Source organism: Rhodamnia argentea, chromosome 3 (genome assembly GCF_020921035.1).
Source record: "Rhodamnia argentea isolate NSW1041297 chromosome 3, ASM2092103v1, whole genome shotgun sequence".
NCBI classification, from domain to species: Eukaryota; Viridiplantae; Streptophyta; class Magnoliopsida; order Myrtales; family Myrtaceae; genus Rhodamnia; species Rhodamnia argentea.
The window spans coordinates 30,641,571-30,664,066 of record NC_063152.1 but is presented as its reverse complement, the minus strand read 5'-3'; the positions used below and the strand labels follow the sequence as shown (position 1 = coordinate 30,664,066).

The window sequence follows — 22,496 nt, the reverse complement described above, 5'->3', positions numbered from 1 at the left end:
GAGATGCAAGATTGTGCTAGAGAAAAAACATATGCGGTTCCCATGAATTGCGTATTTCAGACACTTTTTAGAGCATGTTCGAATTCGAAAATTGGGATATTTTCTTTTAATTATCTAAAACAACCGGTCAATTTCTGATTTTTGCACCATACGGGGGTAAGATCGCAAAGGATAAATACACTGAGTTTTTTTTTATTTATTTGTCGTATCCCTAACTCTCTCTCTTTGACTTTTGCTCCGCCGAATGCCGAGTCGAACCTTGCACTTATGATATTAGTATCCCCACCCTCCCAATTTCTTCATCAGTAGGATCGCATGCTTATTGGGTCATACATCGAGTTAACAAAGTATTTGATTGGCCCGAAAAAGAGTTAAAAGAAAAGAAAAGAAAAGAGAAAGTAGACATCTTTTGCCTAAATTAAGAAGAAAAAGGATAATCGATGAAAAAAATGGAGGATTCATAGATGGTGGGACGGGGTCAGGGTAAATTGATGGGTGAGCAATTGTGGGTTAACGAGGAAATTGGCAAATTCAGACCGCAAACGCGCTCTTAGGTTCTTGCGAGGGGGTGACGTCAGATATACGTAAGAAATATTTAACTTTGGTGTTTAATTCTCAGTGGGTCCTCTGTCACTTATTTCTCCCTTTTTGTACTTGGGTGAGTTCTAGTTATGTTTTTAGATTACTGTCTCTGGATAATTTTTCCACACACAAAATGGACTTAGGGTGCATGTAACAAAGAGGTTGGAAAATCCGAAAAATCGCCAATATTACTATATTCTTGGTAAAAATAAAAATGAAGTTTAATCGATCCGAATACGAGTTTGGTAAAATCTTCTATGGAGAAATGAAAAATAATAACTTTTTGGAAGGCATGTGAAGTATATTTATCTTGGCCAAAGTGTGGAAAGAATCTGGTTCGTGTTGATCATGTTCGGAGAATCTAATTAGTGTTGATCAATCAGTGTACGATCTTACTCGTAGCATTTCTTTTTGGACGTTTAATACCTTTAACTTCAGACCCATGGTATTCATGCCATTCGAACAACAATATATAAAATTGCCTGTGATCTTTTAACAAACGTACGAGGCATATCTTTTTTTTTTTTTCTTTTCTTGTCTTGGTACAGGAATTTAAGGTCGACTTTTGAAGTTAAATGTTGCGTCCTGTTTCCGGTCATGACATGTTACTGTAACTCGGTTAAAACGCAAAACTAAACTAACTTTTCTCAAGGGATATTACTAAGTGGTCTATCAAAGAAAACATGTAGTTCATGAAGTTAAGTTTAGTTTCATATTGACGAATATGCGTTGTAACCGTGGAACATGGATTTTATTATTTGGCGGAAAAAATAAAAAGAAACAAACATTTTACATGCCCCGTAAATTACCCAGCGGTTCGACCAAAAAAATGAAAGAAAAAAAATGCCCGGCGGGCCCCACTTTACACTTCATCATATCCCATCTGCTTGCCACGTGGCATCCACTCAATACCTTTCGCCCATGTCCTCCCTAACCTGTCGGTCACGTTATCCGTACCCTGTCTCTCTGTCCCTACAAGTTGTTGGGGGAAAACCAGTTGGAGTAGCATTTGCGTTATTCTCTTGCCGATCATTCAAGGTGAAATTGACAAAAAGAAACTCCACAGAAGAAGAAGAAGACGACGACGACGACGACGACGACGAAGGGTTAGCTAGGTGTAGGTTCGATCGATCGAATCGAGTCGGATCGTTTCGGATCTTCAATTTCGTCCTCCGATCGTGCTCCGAAAGCTTAATTAGGCTCTCGCCTCGTGATTGTCGTCCCGATCGGTCCCGATCGGTCCCGATTCTCTTTCCCCTTGGGGACGTCGTGCTCATGGTGATCTCGCGGAGAAATCGCGCTTTAAGTATCCGTCGCTCGATGCTCGACCGCTCGCTTCTTCGCAGAATTTCTGTCCTCTCTCCGACGGTGACCTAGATTGGATCGGGATTCGGGATAGAGATTTGCTTGTGGGGGAGGTTTTTGATTTGACTTTGGTTTGTCGATTGGGGCTATGTATATTGAGGAATTGAAAGAAGGAGGAGAGGTGGATGTCGGTGCCGGTGTTGGTGGGGAGGTAGGGCTGTGTGTCGATGGTGAGATTGTGCTGGGGAATGGAAACGAGAGTGTTGTGCCGATTCATGTGAAGAGGGCGGTGATCGGAGCTGGTGCTCGCGCTTTGTTTTACCCGACTCTGCTTTACAACGTCGTGAGGAATCGGATTCAGGTTGAATTCAGGTGGTGGGACCGTATTGGTGAGGTATAAAATTTTGTTATGGAATTTTGGATCTTCTGTTTTTGTTTGATTGGCATTTTACAAATATGGACCAATGAACTCTCTCTGTGTATATACCCACCCATCGGTAGCCGCGATGGTTTGAGCCCAGTTCCTTTCACAAGAGGTACTGGGTTCGAAACTCGTAGGCGTCGGTAATTTAAGCGGGGTCGTGACGGTGGGATGCTGCGCTAGCCCTCCGAGGAATAGTCGTGCTCCACCGTTGGTTTGAGCCATAGCTCGCCGGCCGTGCGGACACCTCGGTTATAAAAAAAAAAAAAAAAAAAAAAAATCTGTGTATACCGTCGTTGGTACCATTAAGCATCTGCGATTTCATTTTTGCTTCTGCATGATGCATATTATTACCAGCGTGTATAATTTTTCTGCAGTATTGATCATCTGGGCAGTTTAATTTCTTGTTATCCGTGAGTTGACAGCAGTGACTGTTTAAGCTGTGAACAATTAGGAAAATTTGATGTAGTGGCTTAGGTTGTGCTTGTCACACACACACACACACAGAGACACGGAGCTGCCTTGCGCATAGTGTGTTTTATAAAAAACATATGATTGCAGACTAAGGATTCTACTGAACTATCATGGATAAATTGATTGTACGATGGTTTGCTTCATCATTTCCTGTCTAGAACGTGTCATAAAATCGGTAATGGTTGATGTGCATGCATGATTGCTGTTGATATTGTTATTTGGCTATGATGGTTTTCTGGCTTAGTTAGAGAAAAGTTATTAAGAAGTCGGTTTCCTTTTGTTGTGTGCCTATATTGTTGAGAATAGAATTGATCTGGAAGGCCCTCGATGGATTGATTCTACGTAAAAGTCGTCTTTACCAGGCTCGAGCAATTCCATTATTGGTCATTCACATCTTCTTGTTTTCAGTTTATACTGTTGGGTGCTGTTCCGTTTCCTTCTGATGTTCCATGCCTAAAAAAGCTTGGTGTTGATGGAGTGGTTACTTTGAACGAGCCGTATGAAACTTTGGTTCCAACAGCACTCTATAAGGTGAGTATAACTTTTGCATATATGCTGTCGCTTCCTTATTCGCTGGGAATCCTTAGAGCAGTGGCTACGTCCTTTTAATGTCATTCCTACATCGAAAGATCTTCACTCTGTTATTTGGTTTTCTGGCAAATCGTCTTACGGTAATAATACCATTTAGAATTTTCTTTTTCATAGGCTTATGGCATCAATCATCTGGTGATTCCTACAAGAGACTATTGCTTTGCTCCGTCCCTGCACTCTATATGCCGAGCTGTAGAGTTTATTCACGGTAAGCATTTCTTGAGACTTATCGTCCCTGTTTGCTGTATTACTGCAACAATGATGTTGAAAAAAGTTTGCATGCTAAATGTATGAGGCATATCATTTGTACTAAGAAAACCAAAGAATTGACTGTGTATTTTGTTGGATCTCTGCGTGTCTTGTATATCCTTTTCCATAAGTTATCGGACAATTTGCAAATCTTAAATCCCTCCAATTTTATATCTTTCTTTGGCTTACAATGGAAATGCTAAGACTAATATCAATGAAAGCGATTGAATATTCTGAGCTCTTTAGGAGGAATTGGGAATAAAAAATTTCTTCGATGCATATGAAGGCCTTATCTTTTGATTCTAATTCGTGCTTTTCTTCTCGAAGAAAAACTATTTAGTTATTTGTGTTTTTATCGATGCTGTCTGTTGAAGAAAATGCATCATGTGGACGAACTACATACGTTCACTGTAAAGCCGGCCGGGGCCGTAGTACGACCATTGTGATATGCTACCTGGTGCGTATACCAATTCTAAAAGCCTTGAAATAGTTGAAAATTTTTTGCCTTTACCGATCTTTCTCTTTCACATAGGTGCAACACAAGGATATGACCCCTGATGCTGCATATGACTATGTGAAGTCAATCCGACCAAGGGTGCTTCTAGCCACATCTCAGTGGCAGGTATTATACCAAATTGGGCGAGTTTATAATTATTGAGGTTCCATGTAGAACTCCATCTTTTTGAGTTAGAAGGAATCACATGGAAGGAAGGTCCCATGTAGCAGGGCTCTCCAAAAACTAATTATCCTTTGTTGGTTATACTGCCAGCTCACCTGTAAGCTTAATTTAGCAAATTAACGTGTAGATGGAATTTTAAACACTATTAATACTAGGCCAATTGGGGTATCCTAAAGCTGGGAACATGCTTTTGAAGATGCAGTTCGATCTTTTTTTTTTTTGTGAAGGAGGGGGGGTTGTGGTTTGGGGGCTTGGTTTATAGAGGTAAGCACCTAGCCATTTGGATCTTCCATTGATATGATGCTGTATATAGGGGGACAAGTGCCACTCATCTAAAAGATTGAGCTAGCAAGTAGAGGTTCACATGTGGCCTTCTATTTAAATGCTAATATTTATGAAATGTAATGCAGGCTGTTCAGCAATTCTATTATCTGAAGGTGAAGAAAGTTGACCTTCGCAGTCACCTGTCTGATCTAGTTTTCAAAACCTGTGTAGCAAAGATCCAACGAGATCGGTTGCCATTTGATGATGGCTCCGTAGTTGTGGTGACTGAATCAGATCTTGTTGGATATGACCCCTCTCTCGAATGTGGTGATGTCAAATCAGATATATGGGCAGATCTGAGAGTTGTCTACCGGGTTCGCTATGCTGGTCAATCGGCACTAGCGAGAATATCCTGCCTGTGGCTACGGTGCCGTGCAGAGAAGGTTTCTGGAGAGCAGGTGGTTACGGACAGTGGCTGTGCGATTGGGAGTAATCATCTCAGTGGCATTAGTGTGGACATTCATGTCTACTAAGAAGTGATACTACTGCATGATGACAAAATCAAGGCGGCTTTCTACTATCTTAAGTGAATTTTCCTCTGCTGGTTGGTACATAATGCGTCGATAAATAAGGAATGCTTCACTAGGCAGAGTTATGATCTCTTTTCCTTTTTCCTACTTCCCCTTTCAATGTATATAGTTTATTCTCCTTTCTCTTGAATTGAAGCTAAGGAAAGATGAGCTTTATGCGCAAAGCAAGGTGGAAATAGAATGTGCATGTTTAATGCGGTCGTCATTCCTTGCCACCTTCCCTTCCATGTTTTGTCGGTATTTTCCCTCACGGAAGTAGATATCGGGGTTTTGGTAGTCGCGGCCTTGCGGGCAGTGCAGAAATAAACCTTCGATAAATTGAAGCTCAGCTGTTAGGTAACTTTGCTTGATTGCGACGTTCCCTTGCTCGTCTGGAAACAAAGGAAATTTGGGGCTTTGAATGTATTCGTATTTGCTGCGAAGAAGAGTGGCACACTTGGTCGCAGCCCCGCAACCAAGCCCTTCAAATGCATGAAAGTTTGTTATGCGCTGCCCTTATGAAGAGGCGGTCCAACTGTTTACCAATTGAGCCTCTCGGGCGCTCCTGCAGGGTGAAGACTTAATCCAAGGACAATTGCTACCTGTACAAATGCTAACAAGAGTGGTCACCTGATAGATCAGACAGAGTATACAAGCAAAAGCTACGTGTCATGACAACCCGAGATTCTTCTCCACTGTCCCGCTTACTCGTTAGAATTACAGGACCGTATATACCGTAGGACCAATTGACCATAAGAAAGGGTTCGAGTGCAATTACCCTCATAGTACAATGGAACAAGCAATCCCACATTTTTCTATTGTAACACTATCGTAAGGTGGTGTGGATACCACATCATGTACACATTTGAATCAATAGCCTGTTAATAGCTTCTCCCCAGTGAGTTCAAGCAATTCACTGATGAAACTCTTGAGCGACGATGGCCACTCATAAGACGACAATCTCCGAAGAAGCGGCACTTCAGCTGATTCTCCGTCCCTGACCTGATCGGGGGTTCTTGTTTTCTGTTCTTCCAAATAAGGAGCAACATACTTTTTCATATCACCTCTGGATATCCCAAGATGGTTTCCTGAGACGCTAAGGTACTGAACCCTCCCAGCTTCGTCCAAACTTCTCAAACCAATCCAGTCCTCCGTGTAAAGCTGGGTCTGCATTTGAATCGCAGCAAATATAAGTTGAGTTGCTCTCGAGTAGGAAAAGGAGAAGAAGATGTCACGAGTTCAATTATTTCAGCTTGAATAGAGACAACAGATGACAAACAAAAATTACAAGTGAACAAAGTCACCTCATTCGGAAGAATTATTGGACTGAATGCGCCATCTGGATAATATCCGAACCAGGAAGTTTCCTTGGGGATCAAAACTGTGTCATGTTCAAACTGTTGATCATGAAACACCGATGTTGAGAGATTAATTAAGCAATTTTTCATTATGTGAATAAATGGTATAAAAGATGAAACGGATTGAACTATTACAACTCACCATTATAAGCACCAAGTTCTCCAAGCTACTAAACCGTTCTTTGTAAGTGGAATTTCTCTCATCAGGGAGTTCGTTGTTAAGCTTCGGAAGAAACCTACATTTGGCCAAATAGTCTGAAATAGCCTGGAATTCAAATCAAAGTTGCAGTTTATCAGTTGTGCCATTGGAATGTTAGGGGCAGAACAACCGATCAGACTAAATCCAATCCATGCCAATCTGATTGCATAACCAGAATAACTGCAGTCAAAATAAGAGATGGCTACTAGCAGCGCGAGTTCATAACCAAGAATCTGGTAAAAAAATTAAGGATGATTACATAATAGCAACTGCAGGGCAGGGATGCTCAATGAGAAGACAGAACTCACATTTGGAAGTTTGAGATAACCACTAGGAGCCAAATGAGCCTGCAATTCACAAATCAATCAATTTGAGAATTTATCACAGGCCTCCACAATCAAATGAATTAAGTCAATACTCGAGAGTGGAATAAGATTTTTAGACTCAATTAAGGACTGTCAAAGTTCTGAACATCAAAAGCAAAGCAAAAGGCCTGAAGAAATTCAAATGATTACCTGAATATAATCACTGTAAATATGCGACTTGATAAGGTGGTCAGCAATAATGCATAGTGGACCGGTCTGAAGAAGCAACAGAAAATTAAAAGAGGACAAATTAATCTAAAAAACAAGCGATCATTCCTCATCTGAAGAATTTTAAGATTTATACGTTTTAGACAAAAAATTATGGTTCGGGCTTTTACAATTGCTATGACCATGAACAAAACCATGAGAATACTTACACCACATAGAGGAACAGAAGCAGTACCAGCATGTGGTCCTCCTAAGGAGATAAAATTCTTAACCTGCTTGATCAAGAGGGACAAAAATTAATGATCTCACCTTTTCTTTTTCATTCATAGAGCAGAAACATGGAACAGCAAACAATTATAAAGATGATAATCTGTGGATGGATGCAAGCTCATGCATATAACGGTAATAAAAATACTGTGCATAGGACTGAACTTCAACTGAGTTGTACCCACAAACAATCCCACAAAGGTTGTTTACCTTTTAGCCTAGCGTATTACAAACACTCAACCTTCTCTACAAATAATTAAATGGAAAAACCTATGATCTCAAGAGGGGAAAAAAGAAGCCATCCCAGGGAAAAAAATATCAGACAACTGAGTCATAGAGAAGTAATATCGAAAATTCCAACAGCAGTTGTCTTATAAGCTGTTTCTTACAGGCGGTCCCCCATCGCAGTACTCAAGAACACCCCGTCCTATCAAGTTTCCCTGTCAAAACAAAGAAAAAGGGGGGGGAGAAGTTTGGCAGATTAGATTAGAACCATTATTAACAACGAATGTAGTTACTGACCATCAGTACTAAACACAATCTTAATAAATGTCTGCTTGAAAGAACTGAAGGAAAAACAAATAAATTCTAACATGACTACCAAATTGTAATCTATCTCTTTGGTACCATAAGAGTACCCTACCTTCAGTTATGGTCAAAACCTTGGTAGCAAATTCTTAAATAACTTTGACCAAAAAAAAAAAAGAAGAGGAGAATTCTTAGATAACAATTGGCTTCAATGTACATGATCCTGTCTATCATATCAAATTCCTGAATCCTTCCATTATCAGCAACTTGATGAAGTAGCTAAAAAGTCAGGTATATTCAGCAAGCCAGGTAACCAATGATCATAGTTCCATAATCAGCAATTTGATGAAGTAGCTAAAAAGTCAGGTATATTCAGCAAGCCAGGTAACCAATGATCATATGGCTTCTCAGTAACATGACCTACATTTTTGAAGAGGTTCTCACTCAAATAGTTTAATTATCTGTACCGGATAGATCGTGCACAGACAAGTAAACGGATGACCAAACTAATGTTTGTTGAAAACCATTTTAAAAGTAGCTAAATTTTCATCAAATCACCTGAGAGAGACCAACTATGTTGTAACCCTGGCTTAGTTCTTTCATTTCTTTCACCTGCAAAGAATCTGACAAATTATACAAGGGCTAACAGCAGAAATAATCAGAAAGCTGTGCCACAACGACCGTCTCACAGTGGTGTAATACCTGGTCACAAACAACTCTAGCCTGCAATAACAGAACAATAGTCACATTACATGGTAGCAAGTTGCAGTTTTGCACCATATAAAGCAGACTGCACATTCGACCCAAAAAAGGAAAAAAAAAAGGCAGACTGCACACTATCATACCTGCTCGTCAAGAGGCATAAACCATGAATCCCATGCTCCATCCCCAATTTCTCTGCAGTAAGATTAGAAAGGTGAAGCTAGCATTCAAACAAGTCACGCAACACCAGAATCCTAAGCTTCTTCAGAAAGGAATTATCATCACACAAAGAGAGGAGAAAAGCAAAGCAACATAAGGTCATATTCCTAGGAAATTAATCTATAAAAATTGTGGCTTGAAAGAATATTTAGAGAAGGACAAAGATGACATGAAGAGAATAGGAAATCATCACCGATATATGACTTCATTTAGAATAGTAACAAGTTAAAGAAATTAATGGGTGTCACAGACATTTATCACTATGCAGTTTGAATGACCAATAATTTCTTCAATCCAGTAAATATAGAGTCGGGTATAATTGACCAATTAATTCTGCTAAAAATAATTCCCGCGGACATAAAAATGACCATAAGCTGCTCAGAAAGGAGCAGAAGTTAGTAATAAAACTTGCAATTGCACACAATGACAAAGGTTATGCACAATGAAATGAACATGCTTGTCATACTTGTAGGAGAGTAATAACCTGATACCTATTATCTAAAATCATTAACCTAACTGTGCTCTCTCTCTCCTCAATGTCAGATCATACTTCACAATCTTTTGGTTTATGGAAGTAGCTAATACTTGGAATCTTTTGGAAGAGCGTAGTAATTCAGTCCAAGTAAGAAATATAAAGTAGCATGAAGTACAAATTACCAACTAAAAAGAGGCGATCACATTGATGAGAAGATCAATTTAAGTAAAACGGCTATGGAAAAAAGGATATGAAGATAATATACAGGCATACATGCAAAATCCTTCAGCACCAGAATATTTGCTCAAAAGCTCAGTGAACTGCGTAACCCCTCGATTGGAGCACTGATCTCCAATGCCTGCCAAAATTCAAAAGGTAAAACAGGACTTGTGTAAACGTTCATGAGAGAAGAAGGCACAAGAACAGAGTAAACCACGCAATCTAATGAACCAAAACTTGAAAATCCGTCTAAAAAGCAGCAAGATTTGCTTCCAGTTACATCACCATCCATGCTATCGAACCGCCGACATCACAAACTCACAAACTCAAATTAGGATCTTAAAGAATCAGACTGCCGATAACTGACCACACAACAATCCGCCATTTAAAAGTTACTATACACATACAAAAGGTCGAAACCAACATCCCAAATGATTTACTCATTAAAGCGTTCGCTCCTACCAGAACAAACCAACATGCAATGAAACGCACGTTTCACGCCTCTCATCCCGCTCGTAGCCAAAGAACTTTCCTAACTTGTCAGCGGGACACAAATTTTCGTGCTTTCGACTTCTTTCTTCCTACTTCAAGTGAACTGGAGATAACCAAACACGCAAAATCCGCTCAAGGTATCCTCGAAAGTCGCTCTTCCACTCAAAAGCAAGCATGAAAAGTAGCCAAAATCGATAAAACGCAACACCCAAACCATCATTTCACTCATCAATCAAGCTCCAGCACACACGCGGGCACAATCCTGTGTTAAGGCACGTCAAACGGGAGGTGTTGCTGCAGACTCGTTACCATGCAAGACGATGAAGGGGACAGAGTACGAAACCGCCAAGATCGAGAAGACGAAAGCGATCAAGAAGATGGCAGCGAGCGGGGAGGCAAAAGCCATGGATTGAATCTTTCGATCCGCCGTGGTAGGTGAGAGAGGTCCCAAGAACTTCTGAAGAGAAGCTATGAATCAGTGAAGCGGGCGGAGTTTGACCACTGGGGACGAAGAATCTTCCCCCGACACGCACAATGAGATTGCTTCGCGTCTTCAACCCACCTATCGCTCCCTCTCAGCCAAAACTTCTGGACCGATCGATCGAGAAAGACCTGTGTCGTTTTGCTGGCGGACGTTCTGATGATGCGGTCAGTCGTATCGTAAGGGGAACGGTCGACGATATCACAATTATCAGGTGGATTTCCCTAATTCAAAAGCGATAACCACACCAATGATTCATGATCTGAACTTCAAATTTATTTAATGCCATCTTTAAACTTTACCACTTCTAATTTATTCGATACGGTCCCTAAACTTTTAGTGCTTATTCAATTTAATCGTTGAACCGTATGAATTTTTTTTTAATGTTATACCCGAACTTGAATTAGCAAAAGGTAAACATTGATATTTTCATACATTTCATGAACTAAATTGAACATGTCCCAAAATTTCAAAAATCACATTGAACAAATTAAAAATTTATGAATCACATCGAGGAAATTTAAAGTTCGGGAATAACATTGCACGTTGAGCCAAAGTTCAGAGATCATTTATGTCATTTATCATTTCTCGAATTCACGATAAACTAGCATACGACCATTGTGATGTGCGGATTAGATCAAATCTTGTTCGGCCTGTGTTGAAAATGCACGTGTTTTGAAGTATGACAATAGTAAAACTAGGTTATGGCAAATAAACAGTGAGTCTAGTCCAGCGAGGTAAATTAATATGCCGGTTATATGACAGACCGACCATGCATTACATAGTACTTATGTCAATAATGCACATAACTGTTATAATGCAGTACTATGAATATTTTAACCTTAGCTTATCATTGTTGAGGTTACTTGAGAAATTAATTTCATCTAAACCTATTTTTTTTGGGTCGAATTTCTAAACCTAGTTTAGTGGCAGAGTTTAATATCCGAACGTCGTGTCTTTATAATTTGTGAGAAGATTTTAGTTGCTTAGTTAGACATAGCTTAGTTATAATTCTAATTTTTTAAGCTTGAACTTCGTGCCACGGGACCTTTTATCTTGGCATATGTAATTACTTTCGTTTGAATCATTTTGGTAAAAATGCGGGTGATTATTTAAAATTTTTCATACTTAAAACGCTATATTTGTTTCGCGAAAAATGTTTATCTTTGCAAAATATTTCACGGGAAGTCATTTTCTAGGGGAAAAAAAAATATTTTTCTATATTTGATTGAGACTTAAAGATGAATTGGAAAATAATTTCCATTGTTTGGTAAGGAAATTGAATTTTCCAAATAGACATATCCTATTCGAACCCCAATGACTTGTTCACGGTGTTAGGAAACTCGACATGAGCATTGAAGCCTCGAACTTGGATCCTTGGCTCCCAGATACTGGTTGTGGGGTCCACCGAAATTGAGCCCGAGAACCTAGCTCCTTGGATCCCGGACATGGGTCTATAGAGGTTGGGCCTAGGTTCTTGGCGCCCGTGCTTGGATCCATCGAGGCTAGGCCTCGGACCCCGAAGCCCCGGACCGGGGTCCTTGGCACGCGAGCCTAGGTCCATTGAGGTCGGGCTCGAGACTCTAGTGCCGGTGCTTGTGCTCGAGTCGATCAAGGCCTCGGACCGTGTCCATCAAGGTCATGCCCGGGACTCCGTGCTTTTGCCCGCGTCGAGGTCCATCGAGGCTGGGCTCCAAACCCCCCGAATCGGTCGCCAACGCTCGGACTTGGAACCCCGACACCCATGCCTGGGTCCATCAAGGCCAGGTCCGACTCCCCGGCACCTGAGCCCAAGTCCTCAGCAACTAGGTCCAAGCATGGGCATTGGGATCCCAAGCCCGACCTCTATCAATCCAAGCCTAAGTATAGCAATGTTGAAGTTCTAATGTTGTTTTTAACATAATTTCATCGATTATCTTCTTAGAAAAGTTCGTGCGATTTGAACTCAAGCCGACTTCTTCATTACCTTAGGCGGGTTCGTGTACCTATTGGTTGGGAGATTTGCTCTCTTGTTCGCCACCTGTTTGATCAAAAGTCTTTAAGAAGAATCGTTTTGCAGCCATGACATGGAGTACTCTTTCAATGAACTCGAAGCTGCCGGTATAAACTTTTCTTTCAGCGCAAAGCAAAAAAGAACTATTACCCATTCGACAAATTCAACCGAAGAGTCTATGCTTCGATATCATATACCAGTTCCCTACTTCAAGAACATACTCAACTTCGAGATGATCAGAGAAAAAGAGGGAAAGATGAGATGGCTGGTCGGCCTTCTTCGGCTTGTCCCTCGAACCCGTAAAAGCATGAGTAGCAAGCAGTCGTTTTGAATTCGGTTCATCACGTCTGTTTAGGTCGTGACCCTCAACCCTTCTTTTCTTTTTCTGGAGGATAGCTTTCGGGTTTTGAACTGGGCATCTTAGCATTCACATTCCATCAGGCTTCTTGTTGCAGGCAGCAACAAATGTTTTGCTATCTGGGTATGTCTCGAGAGACCAGAATGTTGCATCCACGTACCAAGCTTTTTCAGCTTGTGCCGGGTACCTCGGCGAATTGGGCACGTTTTCGCTCGAGTATCTCTATTTTTGCCAGAATTGCCCGTCCCACCTATAAATTCTCCTCTGCATAGAGCTTTGCAGCTTCTTGATCTATAACGGAAAGAGAAATGGCATGATTATCATCAGTCGCCAAATGTATACTTCCCATTTCGGCCTCTTTTTCGAGTTGGACGGTCAGTGGAGCTAGCGCCTGATAGGAAACGCGAGAATATGCGAAGAAACAGTTCTATCATGTGAGCCATACTAGGATAGTTTCCTAAGTGGGAAAGCAAACTATTTGACCTGATTCAAAGAAGCATGTACCTCGGCGCACAGCTAAGATGAGCTGAAAAGTCGCACTCTGCCGAACGGGCTTCGCTCCACCTCACAGGCGTTGCATTAGAATTATCCAAATCCAACATCTTGGACAACAGAGGTAGTGAAAGTCAATTGATGCATGTGACCCCAATGTTTGGTCGAACGAGGAACGGCCGAACGGCAATGTTTATGGAGGTTAAAGTTGCAGGCCATGCGATGCAATGGAAGGGATGTGCATTGAAGGGACATGGCCGTCATATGTCACCGAAGGTACAAGTGAATCACAATGCAAGTCCAGGTCAATATTGCAGTTTGTGCAATGGCAGGTGAAGGACCTCCCAGTATTTCCACAAGCATAGCAATCGAAAGTCGTCCATTGATAAGGCGCCTAGGTCAATAGCACAGTTGAATGAATGTCGAATCTCCCTTGGCAAATCTGCGGACTTCTTGTGAATTTGGAATTCGCACCTAAGCAACCATAGGTCAGACCAACAAACCGGTCCTCGCAAATTACACATCGATATATGCCTTCTTGATCATTCTCTATAATGACTAGCAGATGTCCATGGCCAAAGTACAAAACTGCTCGCGGGTATCTCGTAATTTTGTGGGCATTAGAGCACAAACAATGTTGGGCACGAAGTTGCATTGGTCACACAAGTAGGTAAAGCCCTGAAAGTTGTGACAGGCACTGCACCATTTTTCTGGCAGAAAAATTCAACCAAGACTCACCGTGTCACGCCCCGATCCTCGAGCATGCGGCATCCTTGTCTTCTCATCCCTTGGGTTAAAAGGATAGCGTCCTAGGCATGCTATCAACCCATGAGATTAACTACGCATGCGGAAACGTACAATATTCCCGGACAAAAGTTTAAGACAGGGATAGGCAAATAGAAAAACGCATTAATTCAAAAACATGATTTTATTTACAATCACATCATAGGTCAACCGAGATGACTTGTTAATCAGCCCCATACTTCGGAGCGGGGTAGGATCAACTTCGTATCTACTCTAATTAGAGCTACGTCACTCTTGTCCTTATTAGCTTTTCAAAGAACTACTAGCTCCATCACTTAGAATTTGAAAATGATTTAACAATGATAGGGTGAGATATAAATCTCGGTGAGTCAACGCCTAAGCCCGGCTATGGCGTTGATTCGTCCGAAGGGTCCTATTAGTCAATCACATATTGGTATGCAAATAACCCAATCACATGTAGCTCACCTGCTGAAAATCACATAGCACGTAATACTTGACATATATGCTACACATAACAATCCATAGATATCATGTCAATTACATACGCAGACACCACATGTGGTTCGATTATTAACGGTCATTTGGCCTAATTGCACACGATTGGTGTGACTTTACACTACGACCGGCGCGTTTGTTCGGCAGGATCAATCTTCGTCCCTTACTTCCGGTGACGGCATCCGATAGCCCATGTGATTCGTACGACCGGCACGACACGGCACTATTAGGAATCCTTATAGGGGCTTCACCCCATTACAAGTCATGACCGGCATCCGACAATCCATATGATCCGTACGACCGGCACGGGCACGGACTAACGGGCATTCGACAAGTCGCATGGTTCCGTACGACCGGCACAGTAAGAACTTGTCGGGAATAATCCATTGTGTGACCACTCAAGCATATTCAACAAATAGCCAGTTTATAATCCGCATTTAGTTAAATGCTCACGCGATATGCTCACACAGCAAAACTCCTTGAGTAATCACACAAATGCACATGTTATCCATGCGACCTCGCATCCGTAAATCAAGTGGTCAAACTCAGACCAATCAATCAATTTAACCAGATATTTAACCCAGTCATTCATATATTTCACGAATTGTGCACAAATAACAATTTAATAACGAACAATCAATCCAATTGCATATAAACTAATTCATTCATTTACTTAATCGCGCGCTCGCCTCTAACTCGCTATTCACTCACGGTCACGCAAAATCATCCAATCGATCAACTAATTTAATCCCAATCAATCACATTTGAACTAACTTAGATAATTAGGGTCATTTAACCTATATCAAGTCTCTAGCCTATTCCGACCCTAAACAGCATAATAATCTAATTAAACTAATCCAAACGTAATTAACGACTTAACCAAGGATTAGAAGTTGACTCACAGTTAATTCGGCGAGGTTAGGTCAACGACGATCCTCGGAAAATCCTCGGCACGAACTTTGGGCTCGAACGAACCGCGAAGCAAAATCCTCGAACTATAGCCCAAACTTCCAGTTTAATAAGTCCACGGGCCCAATATAAGGTCCAATTACACGGCCCAAAATAGGTTGGACCTTGGCCGCTCGGCCCAAAATCTCGGCCCACTTGGCTCACAAACACGGCACACGGCCCAGGCAACTGGCACACGGGATCGGACACTTGGGCTCCAATTCTCGGACACTTGGCCCGTGGTTTCGGCACATGGGCCTGGACACTCGGCCAACTTGCCTGGCACAAGGCAAGTTGGCCGAGTGTCACAGCCTGGGACCAAAATAGGCCACTGCCCAGCTCGGTGGCCCAAAAAACAGGGCACACCCGAGAAACAGGGCAACGAGCTAGGCACTTCAGACGGTGGCTGAGGCGGCTCTTCCGGTGACCTACGGCTGGTGGCGTGTGACGGAGGGCTTGGGGAAACTTTGAGACAATTGGAGGTGGTCGGTGGTGGCGGAGTTGGGCAGAGGAGACGCCGAAACAGCGGCGAAATAGAGGCGGGACTGGTGCTGGGCTCGAAACAGGGGACTTGAGGCAGAGCAAGGGGGATCCGGGGCTGTAGCGGCTGTCCGGAGATCCGACGGGCAGCGGGTGGCTCTAGGATCAATGGTGGAGGCGTGAGGGTGTCGCGGAGCGCCGCTGGTGGCTCGTAGTGGCCGGAGCAGGGCGAAAGAAGCGGCGACATAAGCTGGTGGTGCGGGAAACAGGGGAACTATAACAGAGCAGGGCTGATCGAGGTTCTGGGCTACTGTTCGGGGGTCCGACGATGACGGGATGGTTGATGGTGGTTTGGTGATGTCAAGGGACAGCTGAGGGTGGTCGGGACTAGGCAGAAGACGACTGGACATGGCGGAGTTGGGCTGAACAGAAGCAGAACCAAAGCAACTGCAGGGGCAGAAAAACAGAGCAGCAGTAAACCCAGAAACAGGGGACTCCGGCTGTGGGGCTGTCTCGCGGCCTTTCCGGGCAGCTCCGGTGACGACGGCGGCTGTGGTGCTGATCTTTAGCAGCGGATGGAATGGTGGCTGATGGCTGGAGGTGATGGCGGTGGCTCTGGGTGCACAAAATGAAGACAGAAGAAGAAAAGAAGAGAAGGAAGAAGAAAAAGGAGAGGCGGCAGAGGGGGATAACGTGGAAGAGAGAGAGAGATGTAGGCTGTCAACTTTGACTTGGGGGTCTTCGGAATAAATTGGGTCCTACCTTCATGAATGCCCTCATCTTGTAGTTCATAAATCCTAGGGCGTCACACACTGTTTGGGAAAGAGTTTGATGAGTTACATCGCAGACAAGGCTAAGAGGAAGTGGATTTCTTTGATCATCCTTCAATTCACTGATTATCAGAGGTTGTCCATGACTGAGATTTCCATTCTTGGCCTTCTGGTTTTTGCCTTTAGGGCATTAGTGAGCACTCGACATCTAAGAAGAAATCACATTGCTTGCAGCAGAAGGTTAAGCCAGACTGTGTCATGCAACAAGCATTGCACCAAATCCTTCTTCGCTGCAAGGATTAGTGAGCAGCATGAGCGGGTGATCCGAATGAAAGAAGAGTTTGATATCTCGCGGCAGCTTTCCACACGAGTAATGGACGTAGAACTGGCATCAGGCACAACACTTAAACTGGGGATGAGCTGCTTGGGCAATAAACTGGGGATGAGCTGCTTGGGCAACACGCATTGCAGATGATGTTAGTTTCTGTTATTCCATTCTTGCTGGTGAGACTCAGGCGATTGCTTAGGAGTGAAGTGCTGTAAATAATCATCATTCTTTAATTCTTCCACACTGGACATGCTATAAAGATTTTGGCGTTTGGTAAACTATTTTCGACTGTTGAATTACCTAGAAATTCAATCTGCTATTTGCAAAATAATTTCTTGCAGTGACCTCTTTGTGTATACCACATCGGTCTTGGATCTGATAAAATCTCAAATTCCAGGATATATCACCTTTGATCCGCATCTTCTTGCGTCTAGATGACGATTGGGAAGCGAATATGAAGTGGAAGAACTAGAAGCCGATATGAATTCTATATGTATCTTAGCTTTCTCTAGGAAGGACAAAATTTTTCTGTCAACATGGACGGACTCTAAGGAAAATGCAATGTTTTAATATTATCCTCTCCAGGACAGCAATCCGCCGATGAATCCGAGAATTGGCACGTTGTTTCTGGGATTTGCATGAGCCAAGCATATGACTTTTTCAACTGATAAGCTACTGTTTGGTTTGGTGATTGTCCATGGACATGACACAGGAAACACTCCCTGTGTTACATACAAATGTTGCTGAGTTTTTGCCTTCGTCAATTTGAAGATGTTTGTTCATCAGTAGCCCGATATCAATAACCTTATTGGGGTTCAATAAATGTTCCCCGGAGAGATTCATGGTGCATATGGTGATGGCGGATTCACAAGAAGCTCAAGATCTGAAAGGCCCAAATCAGAGAGTAAGTGGACTGGGAATGGCACGGTGTCGGCCAAACAACCTCAATCACGGGCTTTGGTAACAGGGTCAAGCGATTTCTTCTTTGTTTTCCAAAACAGAACGACTCTGTTAAGTAATGCTGGCATTTTTTGGTTAACCTGAATAAAATATTTCCCGCGAGCACATACACAATGTATAAGCAACTTTAGATTTACAATGGATGGGATTGCATAATCAGTCCATGCAAGGGGTGTTTCGCAGTGAGTAACAGACTCATCGGCCGCCTGCTTCGTGATCGGAAGCTTTTGAAAGCTATGAATGCTGCAAACTTGTTAAGTAAAGTGAGTGGGCTTTGCTGGTTAAAAAGAAATAAGACACTGGAGCTAGAATGTAAAAGGGAAATCCAGGAATTGACCTAATTCTGCAAAACTTGTCAATGAAGAGATGCCCATGCCACTTGTTGGACTTTAACATTTAGTGAGATTATGCATCCAGGTTGTCCTCTTGACATGGAATAATGGCAGCCTCAGCCATTTTAAAGCCGGTCTGTCAAGTCATTCAACTTCTCGACTTTTTATTGTCGAGAAAATGCTTCGTCTTATCGAAAGAGACTAAAGATTAAAAACATACTTTCGAAGCATCTAATTCGCCATTTTTAGACGGTCCATCAAGTCATTCGACTTTTCGACTTTTTATCTTCAGGAACACGCTTTATTTTGTCGTAAGAGACTAAAGATTAAAAGGTTCCCTTGAAGCATCTCATACTCTTTTTAAACGGAGGATGACGATTTATTCGGTAGAAAATGTGATTACATCCATTAGATGATGTCGATGAAGCGCGATCGCTAAGGAAATTTTTACAAGTACCGAAGCAAATCCATATTCACCGTATCGAGAATTCCTCATTCCTGACCGAACTTACAATTCGAAGAATAAAATTTATATACGAAAAAGTATGCATGTTATTATGCTTGCGCAAAGCGCGGGCGAAGTAAATAGTGTATAGTAACTTTGCAAAGTCTCGAGTAACTTCTACAGCTATAACATAAAGCTACTCTTAAACGTGGTTAGTATTTTATTTTTTGACGTGGAAAGTAAATTGCAGCATATTAACATAGTAAATTTTCCACATTTTAAAGTAGCTTTCCTTATAGTATAACTTCTGCTTCAATCCTTTCAGTTGCTATTCTCTGCTTGGAAGGAAGTGGCATCTAGTACAGAATGCCATTCTCAGCTTGGCATGCTCACCTCACTTTTATGTGCAAATAAATTCATTTGCCATCAAACAAGTTTCTGTTCCAAGAAATATCTCAAGAAATTTTATGCTATTATCCAACGAATTTGTGTTCTGAGAATAAGAATTTTGTGTCGTTATCAAATGCGTTTCTTTGCTTATAAACTCGTCGAGGGAATAGAAATAGAAAAATATTTTTTTGGGTGGGAACTTGTCGTGAATTATAACCATTTGGTTTCTCTGCTTCTCTATTTCCGAGAACAGGTTTGGTACATAAATCCGTTTGGTAAAACAATTTCATTTTTCTATTTTTGGGCCATATATTTATCCCAAAAATAGGTTTTTGTACAGAAATGCGAAGTAGAAATTTTCTACTTTTCTATTTCTGTAGAAATAAAAATTCTTCTCATCGCTCACTCCCTTTATCTTGCATGTGGTCTCCCTCTCTCTCGAGTTCGTGTCGCCGTTCGGCAGCTAGTCTCCAGGCCTCTGTTCGTCGATCACCGGCCGAGGCTTCGTGACAAATAACTGTAGAAATTTTATGCTGTTATCAAACGGATTTTTGTTCCGGCATCAGAATTTTTTTGTCTAAAAATAGCTCTCGAGAACAGGATGATCCACGCTCTTACTTTTGGCATCCAAGAAAAGTAACACTAGACGAATGCCTGTGAGTATGTGAACTGAATAGCACACTTACTATTGTCAGTCTTTTCTTTAAGAAATGGAATCATCAGAACTTACTAAACAACAAGAACAATATCCTTGTCGAGATTGTGCTGGATTGATGAACCAAGATATCTTATTTTCCAGGCACATATAACCAGGTGGTTCTTTGTCTCTGTCTGCTCGGGTTGTTATCTCATCCTGAACCATATTTTGTATCCATCAGCAGAGATGTGATCCTATTTTCCAAGCCAAACGGGTATAACGATTCTTGTCAATCCAGCATCATCCTCTATTGGATCATAGTTAAATTTACAAGATACACTATCATCAGGAACAAGAGTTCTTCACATGATTCCCACCATCAAATCTTGAACAAGATTGGGACATGGAAAACGGAAACCTTAGTACCAATTGCAGAAGCAGAGGGAACAAGAAGAAAAACCACGAAACTTTTGCCGGTTTTCGATGTTCTAGGACTCTTGAGGATGAATCTCACCGTGGTCAGCCCCCTCCTTAGCTTTGCGCTTCTCATAGAAAATCTCCCCCATAACTTTTGCAGCTAGCGGCATACCAGCACTCTTCTTCCTGACATCTGGTTTCAGCTTCTTGACGTTGTCATCATCCAATGTTTCACCATCTTTCTCGACCTCATCCTTGAATATACACCAGCAGCTCTCAGGGTCTGTAAGTGGCTGCAGGCGGAGCACATTGTCTTCCCAACCATGGTGTTGGCCACTTCCTCTGACCTGCTCGTGATAATGACTGAACCACCATAACCTTTGGCTGTTCCAGGCGTCGTTGTCATGCCATGGGTTAGTGTCCCACATGTCATCGAGCACTATCAAGTACCTTTTGCCGGTAATTGCGGGTGGAGAGCATAGAGTAGGCCGCGGAGGCCGTGCCCCTCCATGGAGCTGATTAGGTCCATTTCAACTCCTAGACGGGCCAGCAACTTCTTGGCGATCGCCTCCCTTGGGTTCTCGGACACGTCGGGTTGTGGGGATAACGTTAGCCAGATTCTTGGAAGGAACTGTACCTTCGCTTCTTGTTTGTTGTATACCGATTGGGCTAGTGTAACATCCCCAAAGAGGGTGCTCTTGGTCCCATATTGCTTAGGGAGAAGGTCTTGGCGTGATTTATATGGCTAGGCTCTCCTTAGACTTGCAAGAACCGTTTTCTGGGGGCTGAATAGGCAACCCTTGGAGGAATAAAATCGTGAGGAGTTGGCGAGCCTTATGCCGCACTCCAAAGCGGACAATATCTTGCAAGTGGCGCGGCGGAAGCGTGGTGGGCCCCGGTCGTCACACGTTTTTTGGGGTAGAAACAAAAGTATCTTGCAAGTGGTGCAACGAAAGCGTGGTGGGCCCAGGCCGTTACGGTTCATCTTCGTCACGTGTAGGTTCTTCAACTGGTGCAGGTACTTGAACTGTTGTTGTTCCATGCACCTTATTCGCACAAGCTCTAGTAGTTAGTGGCTATTTTGGAGGTGCACTAGCTTTTTTCTTCTTCGGAGCACTCTTCCTTTGCACAACACTGGACTCTTGAATTAGGCAGCATTGAGCGATAATACAACAATAATGACATGGTCAACGATATGAAATACAATTGGCAATAATTGAAATTCATGAGTCCTACAAAACTTACATTCAATAAAGTCATTCCACTGTCGAGGTCCCCACCGAGCCCTTTTTTTTTTTTTTTATACACAACAGAGATCAAATGCAAGAGACACCCAATTTCTTTTTTCACATGGATGTCCCTACCGAGTAGAAAATCTCTAATAATTTATCACAAAAGCTATAAAAGTTATCTCGAGGTCCTCACCGAGCCCTATCTTTTTTGCGCAACAGATTGGGTGTACCACCGAGCCCTATTTTCTTCACATTGATGTCCAACTAAGCCGTACTTTTAAGTGCTATTCCCCCGGAGCGCCATCATCTCTCGGTCTACCACAACGATGGAGAAAGCCCTACAGAGCCCTAGTTTTGCTCCAATTCTGAAAGCCCTCATTTTTCTATACAATTGAAGCCCTAATTTCTTTTTTCCATTCAATTTCGTCGACAATCAACCAAGCTACACACCTATCACAAATGGCGAGTGCGATGGCCAGCGACTGACGAGACCGTGAAGAGGAATGAGCAGGAGAAGACGTCATGAACTTTGGCTTCTCTTTCGCGAAGGAAATGATTGAAACTTTGGCTTCTGTTTGAGGAAGGAGCAGACGACGTTGCAAGGGGGGGTCGACATCTTCACTTGAGAAAACGATGTCGTTTTTAGGTGTGGTGCCGTGTAGGATTATACGGCGTTGTTTTCTCAAGTCTAGGTGGACGGATTTCTCCAAAAATTTCTAGCTCAGCAAAAAAAATTAATTAAAAAAGCCACATATTATTTTTGGCCGGAATTTCTCGTTGGAGGCACGAAAGTGATCCGTTTGAAACTTTTGGCACCAAAGTGATCTTCGTACACAACTTTTGACAC

At 42.3% G+C, this 22,496-nt stretch overlaps 2 protein-coding genes across 2 annotated transcripts; one reads left to right on the top strand and one right to left on the bottom strand.

Moving 5' to 3' along the window:
- The first annotated feature begins 1,591 nt into the window (after window positions 1–1,591).
- Window positions 1,592–5,360, top strand: LOC115727295 (phosphatidylglycerophosphate phosphatase PTPMT1). Its single transcript, XM_030657477.2, has 6 exons — window positions 1,592–2,281; window positions 3,191–3,313; window positions 3,488–3,581; window positions 3,997–4,079; window positions 4,155–4,244; window positions 4,712–5,360. Exons 1-6 carry the CDS (start codon window positions 2,036–2,038, stop codon window positions 5,096–5,098), a joined length of 1,023 nt encoding a protein of 340 aa, XP_030513337.1. The 5' UTR covers window positions 1,592–2,035; the 3' UTR covers window positions 5,099–5,360.
- A 424-nt stretch (window positions 5,361–5,784) lies between these two features.
- LOC115727289 (palmitoyl-protein thioesterase 1-like) lies at window positions 5,785–10,772 on the bottom strand. Its single transcript, XM_030657465.2, has 12 exons — window positions 10,436–10,772; window positions 9,689–9,773; window positions 8,865–8,916; window positions 8,722–8,742; window positions 8,578–8,631; window positions 7,881–7,931; window positions 7,434–7,496; window positions 7,207–7,272; window positions 7,000–7,038; window positions 6,635–6,757; window positions 6,439–6,531; window positions 5,785–6,301 (listed from the first exon to the last, which is right to left on the bottom strand). Exons 1-12 carry the CDS (start codon window positions 10,530–10,532, stop codon window positions 6,005–6,007), a joined length of 1,041 nt encoding a protein of 346 aa, XP_030513325.1. The 5' UTR covers window positions 10,533–10,772; the 3' UTR covers window positions 5,785–6,004.
- Window positions 10,773–22,496: the final 11,724 nt, after the last annotated feature.